This window comes from Meles meles, chromosome 2 (assembly GCF_922984935.1).
Source record: "Meles meles chromosome 2, mMelMel3.1 paternal haplotype, whole genome shotgun sequence".
NCBI lineage: Eukaryota > Metazoa > Chordata > Mammalia > Carnivora > Mustelidae > Meles > Meles meles.
In genome coordinates this window covers 85,378,471-85,391,177 of record NC_060067.1, presented here as the reverse complement: position 1 = coordinate 85,391,177, position 12,707 = coordinate 85,378,471, and the positions used below count along the sequence as shown (strand labels likewise).

Below are 12,707 nucleotides of genomic sequence, written 5' to 3'. Positions count from 1 at the left end.
TTATATTTGCTTCCTTTGACAGTAATTTCTCTTCTAAATTTTTAAAGTTGTACTGCTGTCTTTGATGTTCAAAGTTTTACTATGTTTTTTAATCATTCTATTTTCTCCTATTTCTTAAAAAAGGATTTTTTAAGCTAAGTGTTCCATTAAGTATTGTCTTAAACATTGTTCACAAAATTTTATATGTAATATTTTTATTGACATCCATTCAAAGTACATCAAAATGTTATTCATAGTGCTCATTGTTTGTTTTTGTTTCCTGATCTGGGGGAATATTTTAGCTATTCCTTATTGTTTCACTCTTATTGCAATATAATCAGATTCATAATGCAAACATAATGTCAACACATTATAATGTAAATGTCAACGCATCATATTTTTTTTCCTTTTACATACATATAATTTCAATTTGCAGAAAATACATACACATAAATGAAGTGTAGTTGTAGTCATTTATTTTTTTCAGGCATTGTCATCACGGATTCATTAACAGAAATATTATAATCAAAAATTGCTAAATTGAGCTGATTGATTTGGCTGGTGTCGTTTCACTGTTTTAAAGTATAAATAATCCTGAAGAAGTAGTATTATTGACATCTTAGACTTCAGTCTCATCCAGTTCTTCCCACCACAACCAGTGTTTTATCATTATAAAGTAGTTCAAGATATTTACATGCTCAAAACCTTTCAATATCATCCCACTGCACACTATATAAAATCTAGATATCTACAAGGCCCTATATCATCTTGCCCTGCAATCTTCCCTCACCTGTCACATAGCCCATTGTATAGACCAAGATCCTTTCCATTTCAGTGATTTTCTATTTGCTGTTCTCTCTAGACAAGTCCATAAGACTTGCCATGGGAAGGTCCCTAGATCTTCCAAGGCATTCCTCTTCTTCCAACTCAGGTTTCAGCTAAGCTGTCACCATCTCAAAGTAGCCGACCATGACTGCTCATTCTAAAATAGCTATCTGCACCTCCCACTATTCATTTTATCACAAACTTATATTTTATTTTATTCACAGCATTTTTTACTATTTCAAATATTTGATCCTTTCCTTTATTCGTTTACATATCTTCCACCTCTAGAATGTAGAATATAAAAAAAACAAGTGTCATTCTGTCTGATTCCATAATAAATATATTTAATCCATCACAGAAAATTGTGCTTAATATATAATAAATGCTCTGCTAACCCTTAACATTTATGAATATCCACAATTTTATTTTCTGCTCTGTATTGAGCACATTCTGTCTATATTGTCTGAGCATATCTGTCTATATTCCAATTATATTAGTCAGAATGTAATCAAATAATTATTACACCATTTCTTGAAACTCCATATGTTTCCAGTTATTTTTGTCCTGTCACTTTTCCCGATTTCCATCTGGAAATACTTTCTCATAGCGTTCTTCCCCAGTATAATAAAAATGCCTGTAATTTTTTAATGCCTACATGATAAACTCAGAACCCCATTTCTGCTTTTATGTTCTTCTTAGCACTGACTGGATATTTTACATTATGAAGGAATTACTGTTATTTTTAGGTATGATAATAGAATTATGTTATGGTTTTTAAAAAGGATGAAGAATGGTTATCTATTAGAGAAACTGAATTATACCGAATTATACTGAATTATTTGTACATGAAGTTATATGATGGCTAATATTTGCTTCAAAACAATCCAGGCATTATATGTGGGAGAACAAGATTGGCCCTATGGTGATAATAAATATCTTCATCCTACTTCTGTAAATGTTTGTAATTTTTAATAATGAAAAGAGAAAGTCTTCAAACCTAATTCCATTTAACCTGACCAACCTGATTTTTTAATACTAATCTGTGCTTTACTCCAGCACATTAGCCTCTTCTGTGTTTTTTAAAGATACACATTCATTTTTCTTTTAGCCACAATATGTTAGTTCATGACTTATTTGGTAGGATTCAGCCTACCTGATGTGCAACTGCAACATTCTATAGGATGCACTTGTACCTACATTTTAACAGTTATTTAGCCAGCGTTTTAACACTTAACTAATTCTGTCTCTTGAACAAGTCTTTTGTGGGGGTATATCTGGTTGCGGTTCAACAGAAAATAAACTGAATTCCAAACATTGCACAATCATCTGTTTACTAATTGACCCAAATAAACTTTTGTGAACACAAATAGCTTCAGATGAGAAAAAATGTCTGTTATATAAACAGTATTCAAGTTACATACTAATTCTAAAATATTTTATGTAGAGAGAGTACATTTCTATAGGCTGTGGGTTTTTGATAGCTTTACTGAGATAACATCACATATAAAATTACATATATTTAAGGTGTACTATTGTATAAATTCTGTATATTTAGGGTATACAATTTGATGTTTTAATATGCATATACATTGTGAAATGATCACCACAATCACGTAATTAATGTTATCTAGTATCTCAACATAGTTACCATTTGATTGCGTGTGTGTGTGTGTTTGTGTGTGTGTGTTAAGAAGATTTAAGATACATCCTCTTAACAAATGTCAAGTATAAAGTACAATATTGTTAATTATCATCACATGTTGTACATTAGATCTCCAAAAATTATTAATTCCACATAACTAAACTTTTGGTTTTACCCCCATACGTGCCACTGGCAAGCCTCTGGTAGCCACCATTCTACTCCCTGCTTTTACGAGTTCAACATTTTTAGATTCCATATTTAAGTGAGATCATGCATATTATCTTTCCGTGTCTGGCTTATTTCACTTAGTATAATGCCCTTCTAGTTCATCTATGTTGTCACAAATGGCCAGATTTCTATCTTCAAACTTTTCTTAGGCCGCTTCCTCACTTCTCTTAACCTTCATAGAACTGAAGAGAGTTAGGGCTTTGCTCTGGATTAGGCTTTGGCCAAATGCAATGTTGTGGCTGGTTTTACCTTCTAATCAGGCCACTAAAACTTTTTTTGTGTCAGCAAAAAGGGTATTTTGTTTTCTTAGCAATGGTGTAATCATTGAAGTACCACTTTTAATTTCCTTCAAGAACTTTTTGTTTGCATTCACGACTTGGGGCTATTTGGTGCAAAAGGCTTAGTTTTCAGCCTGTCTTGGCTTTTGACCTGCTGCCTTCCTCACTAATGTTTAATGTTTTCTAGCTTTTGATTTAAAGTGAGATATGTGCAACTTGAAGCCTTTGTTTCATTTGAGCTCATTATAGGGCTATTAATTGATTTAATTTCAAATTTGTTGTGTCTTAGGGAACAAGGAGGGAGAGGAGAAAGGCAAAGAAACAGCTAGTTGGTGGGGCAGTCAGACACACATTTATCAAATAAGCTGACAAATTGTCTCATATAGGGGACAACTGTCCCATATAGGCATGGTTCATGGAGCCCCCTAAACAATTAAAATAGTAAAATCAAAGATTTTAAAATCAAAGATCACGGATCACCACAATAAATGATAATGGAAAAGTTTAAAATACCAGGAGAATTACCAAAATATGACACAGAGACATGAACTGAGCAAATATTTGTTTATATATTTAGGTGCTCTAACATTTGGTGCACATATTTTTAAATTATTTCTTCCAACTGAATTAACCATTTATCTTTAAGCAATAACTTTTGATTCTTGGGACAGTTTTGATTTAAAGTTTATTTCTTCTTACATAAGTATAGTCTACTTTGCTCTTCTTTGGTTTTTGAATGGAATACCTTTTTTTAATCTCCTTTCAGTTTCTGTGTACCCTTATATCGAACTTCAGTTTCTTGTGGACAGCATTTGTTTGGATATTACCCACTCAACTACTCAATGACTTTTGATTGGAGAAATTTAATCCTTTTGAAGAGATTGTTAATAAATGAAGATTTACTATTGCCATTTTGTTAATTGTTTTTGTCTGTTTTGCAATTCTTTTATTCCTCCCCTTACTCTCTTCTTTTATTATTTGATGATTTTTTTTAACATTTTGCTTTGATTCCTTTCTTTTTATCTTTTGTGTGTCCTTCATGATTATTTGAGACTTGTGTAAGTTTTTTCATAAAATTATAACCATTTATTTTAATCTGATAACAATTTCAGTTAATTGCATACAAAACTCTGTACTTTTACCACACTCCTTCACACTTTCCTGAGTGTGTTCTTGAAGTCAGAGTTTACTTCTTTGTATATTATGCATCTGTTACCAAATTTTTGTGATTTTATTCTTTAAGTTTTTTTTTATTTTAGTTATTCTTAAGATTTTCTTCTACCTTCTATATCAGAGATACAGCTAATTTTCATATCACATTACAATATTAAATTATTCTGTATTTGATTATATATCTATGTTTACCACTGAGATTTATACTTTCATATGCTTTCACATGGATGCTCAATGTGTCTTTTTTTCCATTTGAAGACATTCTTTAACCTTTTCTTGTAAGGCAATCTAATGGTGACAAAGTTAATCAGTTTTTATTCTGGGAAGCATTTTATCTCCTTTCATTTTTAAAGGATAGCTTTGTAGAATAAAGTATTCTTTAGTTGACAATGTTTTTTTCTTTCGGTACTTTGAATATACCATTCCATTCTCTGCTGCCCTGCAACTTTTATATTGAAAAATCTACTGGCAATCTTGGAGAGGCTTTCCTTGTATATAACAAGTTGCTTTCTCTTGTTGCTTTCAAAATTCTCTATCTTTGACTTTTCATAGTTTAATTATGGTGTGCCTTGGGGTTGATCTCTTTATGTTCAACATCTTGGGGATTCCCGAATCTGGATATCTATTTCTATCCCCAGATTAGGGAAGTTTTTGGTTATTATTTTTTTAAATAAGCTTTGGGGGCGCCTGGGTGGCTCAGTGGGTTAAAGCCTCTGCCTTCGGCTCAGGTCATGATCCCAGGGTCTTGGTATCAAACCCTGCATCGGGCTCTCTGCTCCGCAGGGAGCCTGCTTCCTCCTCTCTCTCTGCCTGCCTCTCTGCCTAGTTGTGATTTCTCTCTGTCAAATAAATAAAATATTTTTAAAAAATGAAATAAAAAAAGCTTTGTGTCCCTTTCTCTCTCTCTTCTCTTTCTAGGGTGCCTATAATGGGTATATTGTTTCTTTGATTGTGTCTTATTAATCATGTAAGCATGCATCACTCTTTTTCATTCTTTTTTCTTTTTCTTCTTTGACTAGATATTTCAAATGACCTACACTTGAGTTTACAGATTATTCTGCTTGATCAAGTCTGCTATTGAAGCTCTCTATTGCACTACTTAGTTCAAGTTTATATTCTTCAGCTCCAGAATTTGATTTTTTCATGTTTTCTATTTTTTTTTGTTGAACTTCTCATTTAGTTCTTATATTATTTTCTGATTTTATTAGATAATTTGTATTCCCTTGTAGCTTGCTAAGCTTCTGTAGAACAATCTTTTTGAAGTCTTTGTCAAGCAACTCATGGATGACCATTTCTTTGGTGTCAGTTACTGGAAGTTTATTGTATTTTTTTGGTGGCATCAAACCTTGTGATTTATTGTGTTCCTTATATCCTTGCACTGATACCTGCACATTTGAAGAAGCAGTCACCTATTCCAGATTTTACATACTAACTTCAGTAATTAAAGACCTTCTCCTAAAGGGAGGGCTCTAAAGGCACTGACTAGGGAACTATATAGGATTCAATGGTACAATGTCTGGTGGCATACAGGTTTCTAAATGTGTGGTGTGTGGTAGCTCTGGGTCTTGGGGTCACAGTAACTTGGTGGCTCAGAGTTCTATGATCTACAATGTCAGCAACTCTGTAGCCCTTGGTGGCAAAAGCAGTGTGGTATACAAGTTGGCTTTGGGGGTCCTCAGCACCCCTCCAAGTCCACTGGTGAGCACACCTAGATAGGTAATAGGGGTTCAAAACCGTGGCATAAATATGTGTGGCTACTAAGGTTAACTGTGAACATGTGTTCCGTGGTGGGGACCAGCAGCATGTATTTGGGCCAGGGCTGGTGGCAGGGGCTGAGGCAAACTGTGAGTGCACACATGCTAGCCACAATGTTTCCTATGACTGAGGCACCTGCAGTAGCATTAGGTGGACTGGCTCCAGAAAGGTGGCATCTTAGGCAGCTGTAGTCTGCAAAGGCAATAAAGAAAAAAAAAAGTAGGACTTTCACTAGTAGAACTGCAGAAAATCCATGGTGGTTGCAATGGCTATTCACTGGCATTGGCAAAGGTTTACTACAAAAGCTACTGGGATTCTCTGTAGAATAGGTTGCTGTGGTCCACAATGGTGAACACAGCAAAGTCTTCAGTGGTGAAAGCTACTGGATGTCCATGGCAGCCACGAGGGCTGTGAGGTCCTCCGTGGCAAAATCTATTTGGGTTCTCTGCAGAGCAGGCCACCGGGCACCATGTTAAATCTGACATATGGCTGACACTGATAGTCTCCACCCTTCTTTGTTTTTAGCAGTTTCCAGATATCTCAGCTATGCCAATTTCCCCAGCAACCTGGATGGGATAAATCAAAGCAGATTTTTCAGGCAGTACTCCCACAAGACTAGGATTGGTGGTCATTCATTCTGCTCTCCTCTTCTCTTGTCAGGGAAACTCATGGTGTTAAACTGTGATGGGATAATGCATGCAAAATGAAACTGTGCTTCTTACACTTTCTGTGTAGTATTCTTAGCGTTTTGTTTTGTTTTATTTCCTCCACTGTGTTGCTGCAGCTCCTTAACTGGACTCCTGAGCTTTCCCAGAGCTATTTTCATTCATGAACAGCCAACTGTTTTCCATGAAATGAAGGCTTAGATCTCTACTCTGCCATCTTGCTGATGCCATGATCTGCTCTTGAAGATGTGTGTGTGCATTTTTAAAGTAATTCCAATGAAACTTAGCTAATTTTAGCAGTTATTTCCCATTCTTCTCAAGCCCTGCTAACAAGAAATTATTTTCACTAACTGCAATCATACTGAAATCAGTTTTGATTGACAAAATAAAGTTTAAATTCGTGTGGCATCCTTACTATATTCATATTAAAAGAATAAACTAAAAAATCTGTATTAAAATTTATGGAGTTGGCATCTGTGTATTTCAGGAAGAGAACCACATTTTCTACCAAATTCTCTTGATATAAGCTTAAATAAAACTTAATAACTAATGAAGAAAAATTTTGTGTTCCGTGCCTTTAGCAACACAGAACAAATTTACATTATAAAATAAATTAAAAAATCAGTAATCTTCCTAGTGTTCCTAAGTATCTCTATATTTTGTGTTCTTCAGATGTTTTGACTTTTTAAGTCATGTGTTTTGTATCAGAAACAAAATGACTAGGCATTTATTTCTTGGACTATTTTAGACTTAAAGATCATTTTGTGCTTATTCCATGTGTATTGTTTACTGCCACAATAATATTTGCTACTACATAATGTAAAGCCTTGACACAAAAATAATTTTAAAAAATAAGAAAAATAAAATAAAAACAAAAAATAAGGGGCGCCTGGGTGGCTCAGCGGGTTAAAGCCTCTGCCTTCGGCTCAGGTCATGATCCCAGGGTCCTGGGATCGAGCCCCGCATCGGGCTCTCTGCTTGGCTGGGAGCCTGCTTCCTCTTCTCTCTCTCTCTGCCTGCCTTTCTGCCTACTTGCCTACTTGTAATCTCTATCTGTCAAATAAATAAATCTTTAAAAAAAAAAAAAAAGAAAAATCTTTGGATTTTTCCATAATCATTCCAAAATTATTCCAATTACTTTGGAATCATTAAGCATAAAATCTAGAAAAGAAATGGGAAAATTAAGTTGTTGGAGGCAAATTAATAGTGCTATTTCCTAATACTTACTTTCAATATTCAATTTCTCAAATTATATTACACAAGAATGCTTCTCTCTGTTTCATCAAGTTGAAGTGCTCTTGAAATCATTTAATGCACTGTCTGCTTCTCTGAATACTTTCAGATGTTTTCAATTTCTTTAATGAAAACATACTGAATCTAGTATTCCTCTAAATTGACAAGGGAGAAGCAAGGAAAATAGTGAAAAAGGAAAACAACATGAAAGGAACTGGAATGCGATAAACAGATTGAGGAAAGGAACAACATAGTTGAGTATATGTAGATATAGAATTTTATTATTTTTAAAGTACCTACTGAATTTCATGAGTATTATTTAGATTTTTCGTCTTAAGTTTTGTTTCTCATAAGATAGTGTGTTGCTGTAGAGTAAGTACCTTTTCATGAAAACTTTCTATTTGTATTTCTTTCAGAAATTTGAGCTTCTTAGTTTCACATACACTAGATAGTATGTTTGGATACAGACTGATGAAATCAGAGTAATTTATTGACTGATTCCATGCACTATGCTTCCTTGCATGCCTGAAGATATGCTACACAACAAAGTAAATAACACATGCATGTCAGTCTCAAGGACAGATGCTCATTGGGGAAAATTGTTCAACATCCAAGCCCTTCACTATGCCCTAAAACACTCTATATAAAACATAGTCAGGCGGATGGTGAAAGAAATGGATCAGCAGGATTCCATCAGCTGTGACATGTGGCATCAGGAGATGACTGTTTATCACTGTTGTGTTGAACTCCTGACACTGTTTTCTGCTTTGGCTTAAAAATTTGATCCCTATATCTCCGATCTTTCCAACTTGGAAGGGGTTTTCAAACACTGCCAGATACGTTCATTGTGAGAAAATGCTGTGTTCTCAAATGAAATTGTCCTTAAGGGAAAACTGACCTGGGGAAACCTTTTGTAAATTATGTAATGGAAAGGAAATGAACCATCAGGGAAACTTTTTTTTTTTTTTTTTACTATCCCCTGCCCTATTGTGATAGTGATAGAATTTTTTTCATGGCGGCATTACCTCCAGTGTAGGTTAGATTTACAATTATCTTTGGAGAAAAATTCGAATTATGATTACTTGGGGGCAAGAGGGAACTGTTTATATATTTGACTTATATTTTATTAGCATTTATAATTCCTTATCACTATAACATAAATATGAATGATTCTTTAATAAGTGCATATTTACATAAATAAGTTGGATCTCTTGAAGTTGGTCTATATTTAGTATATGACATACTTCTTACTATAATATCTAATTATTTTAGTAAATTAAAAATAATATGAAACAATTCTTATACATATCTCTACAAATAAAAAATTCTACTTTATAATTAATTATTGTTTTGTAGTCAAGAATTTAGTGAAACTAAATCAGATTCAAATTCAATAGTCTCCTAAATTAGATATTTCATGTAGTTTCTAGTCATCATTTTTTCCCATACATCTTACATACCTTAATAAACTCTATGGAATGAAAATAGTTTGTTAGATCAAATAAATAACTTTAGTGAAAGAAGATGGGATTACATAATTAAGAAAAAACATATCGGAACATGGAAGGAAAATTTAGAAGTGCAAATCAAACAAAAATACATAAATAACTCCAGATCTGAGATGCTGCGTAGTATCCATGTAGCCTCTAGAAATCTCATAAAGGTTACTTTTAATAACATAATATGCACTATCTTTAAAGCATTACATTGAAATATTTTTTTTTTGTTTGTTTGCTCTTAAATTTTACTTAGATTTTCAATTTACATGGAACGGAGGTGCTTACAAAATACAGTTACTTTTTAGCCAGATAGAAGGGAGGTATGTTTTAATAAATATCTCTTCCGTATTAATTTAGGTTCAAGTTGGAATTTGGAACAGAATAACCAGGTTGTTCAGACAAACACTGAGCGAATGTGTTTCTCACTAACAAATGCGTAAGGAAATGAACACTATTTTGGGGCTCAAACTGCATATTTTAACTCTTTAATATTTTCAAAATTTACAAATCAGTATGAGAGAAACTCAAGAAAATTAAAGGACCTTGTATTTGGCACCTTAGCTTTGGGAACTTCTGTCAGAGCACAGATAAGAACTTGCTGTTGGTTCCATGTATCATAAGCAAGTGGCTAACCTCGTGTTAGAGGAATTACAAATAAGTTTGTGCTGGAAACCCATCTCCTCCCTTTCAGAGAGGTCTTCATGTCCTAGCAGGCCAGACTATAATGATACCAGGAACTAAGGTAGGTAATCCTAAAAACCAAGTTTTCTAGACTGTTTTTCATCCTTTCAATAGTATATTTTAATTTAAAACTTCAAATACCTTTTGACTAAATTGCAACCTTCCATGTAATGTTGCTTTTTACTTGGGTATGCATCAAATGCAGTAATTTCCAAAGCAGATCTGATTTTACAAGACCAACTTAATAAATATTAACTTTATCTCTACTGCATTTGTTTATAAGCAAAGTATTACTTTGTTGGGGCTTATCTCATCTTCAGTGTCTGGGATAGTGGGCAGCAGAGCAGATCGAGTCAAACCCCAAAATTTTTGAGGTGACATGTCTTTTTTGGTGGCCGTAAATTTCCATCCAATATGGCTTGCACAGATCCTACACTGGGCGATAGTCCAAGCATACTCTCTTCAAGAACCCTAAGTAGTTCCCAGGTGGTGCTGCTGGTCCCAGGCTCCTACTTTGAAGGGCACTGTGCCAGGAAACCAGCTGTGCTCTGTAGAAGGCCAGCCTATGACCTTCAAGTTACAAGCCTTATACACAGTCAGTGTCTCATGCACATATCCATGAGGATTCACATAAGCTGCAATTGGTCCACACAACGAGAAACTGAATATTTCATTTTTGGTTGTTATTTCTGTTTCTTGACATTGTTTACAGCACAAAGATGTACATTTATTCATAATATCTAGTTCACAGAGAAGTCGTTGGATGGCACTACCAATTTTAAGGAGCTGAATCGTTAATACATCATCAATAGGAAGACAAGCAGCTACTCTGTAAGAAAAATCTATTGGATTTGAAGGAAGAGAATCATCTTTTAGATTTTCATCCCATTCACGCAGCTGTTTCTTGATTCTATCCATTAAAGTTTCAGCATCATATAAGGAATGTAGCCAGTGAGGCCATGAAGTCAAATTTGCACAATGAAACTTTCTCTTCTGGTATTTCTGCCACCATTTACATGAATACTGGTCTTCCCATGAGACAAGTTTTGAAGGAAATATCTGGCATTTATTGAGGGATTCTAACTGAACTGCAGACATGGTTGAAGGCAACACACATCCAGGAAGAATTTGCACTTTAGCTTGCTGGATTCCATCTGACTGTGTTCTTAGCTCAAGGACTTTGAACCTTTGTCTTCCAACTGCTTTCACTTTCACTATCTCAATTCCGAAATCCTGTTTCTCGATAGGCATATATCTCTGCTGTTGTTCCAAACTGTGCTTCCTTCTCCTGTATATTACTGTATGCAAGAACTGCAAAGGTTCTGTCTTTCTGAATTAAATTCCTCACCATACTGACTTCCTGAGGACGAAAAAGCTTAAGAGGTAAGGTCGGCCCAGGGATCAGGATCATCATCACCTGTGGCAGAACTGGAATAACCTGACAGCTGTTGTCATCGTGCAAAGTCCTGCCAGGAAATTCTTCCATATCAGCGCCCAGATATGTATGTGATGTCGGCAGACTGGTGTCAAAATTTATGACGTTTGGTTTTTTGGCTTCTTTGCTATCCTGATCTTTGACTTCCATTTCAATTTCATCTTCTTCCTCACTCTATGCAGGGAGGAGCATTAGGTGGTTGCCCATGTTGTGCACAGCGTCCTGCGAGTATTTCTCGCCGGCCATGTGTGTTTACCCGCAGAGGAGGCTGGGACAGGGCCTGAAATATTTTTAAATCTGTTGTGTTTGTAATTAATGTTTTATTTTATACCACTATGCAGGATGATACTTGATTCACAAAATTAATAGAATATTTGCAGCTTTTATCACTAATAATTATATAAATACTAGAATTCATTAAGATTAATAACTTGTAATGAATAACTTCACATGAATGAACAGGCAAGCATATACTTTTTTGCTTAATACAAAATACAGTTTTTTCAAAGATAATAGAAATATGTGGATATCGTTAAAGAAATATGTATATTTAAATAATATGCTAAATAAATATTAGTCAATAATTTACAGCTTACTGATAAACATTTATACTTCAACTATAATTTATAAATTATATCCAAAGTACAAAAATGTGAGTTCAGAACCCCCTGTGAAAAAAATTCATAGACTAATAGCAAAATATACAAAATTACAGTTCGAATCAAAATAGTTTTGACAAAATTATACCAATATCTATAATCTCTTTTTTAGACCATAATGTTATTGTAGAAGTTAGTAAATAAAGCAAAAGAGAAATGTATTATATCTTTTTATACATACATACATTTTTATACATATATACATATGTGTATCTATAAAAAGGATTGCAAGAAAAGAAGTACTATTAGATACAACACTTAACAAAGGTTAAATTCACACATGCTTTCTTAATAAAATCAAGATATTCAAAACATCAGTAGCATTTTTGACAGAACTAGAATAAATAATAATAAAATGTATATGGAGCTACAAAAGATCTCAAGTAGCCAAAGCAGTCTTGAGAAAGAAAAGCAAAACTGGAGGTATCACAATCCCAGATTCTAAGAAATACTACAAAGCTACGGTAATCAAAACAGTATTGTACTGGCACAAAAGTGACCATCAATAAATGGAACAGAAGAGAGAGTCCAGAAATAAACTCACATATGGTCAACTTACAACAAAGAAGGAAAGAATATACAATGGGGGAAAAGACAGTCTCCTCAATAAATGATGCTGAGAAAACTGCACAGTTACATGCAAAGATCAAACTGG

The 12,707-nt window shown here is 34.2% G+C and overlaps 1 protein-coding gene across 1 annotated transcript; it reads right to left on the bottom strand.

Moving 5' to 3' along the window:
• Positions 1–10,222: 10,222 nt before the first annotated feature.
• On the bottom strand, positions 10,223–11,639 carry LOC123937110 (protein cereblon-like). Its single transcript, XM_045997692.1, is given in 3 exon segments — positions 10,223–10,414; positions 10,484–11,195; positions 11,197–11,639. Coding segments are annotated over 3 exon segments (1,335 nt in total). The 3' UTR covers positions 10,223–10,234.
• Between the last annotated feature and the right edge of the window lie 1,068 nt (positions 11,640–12,707).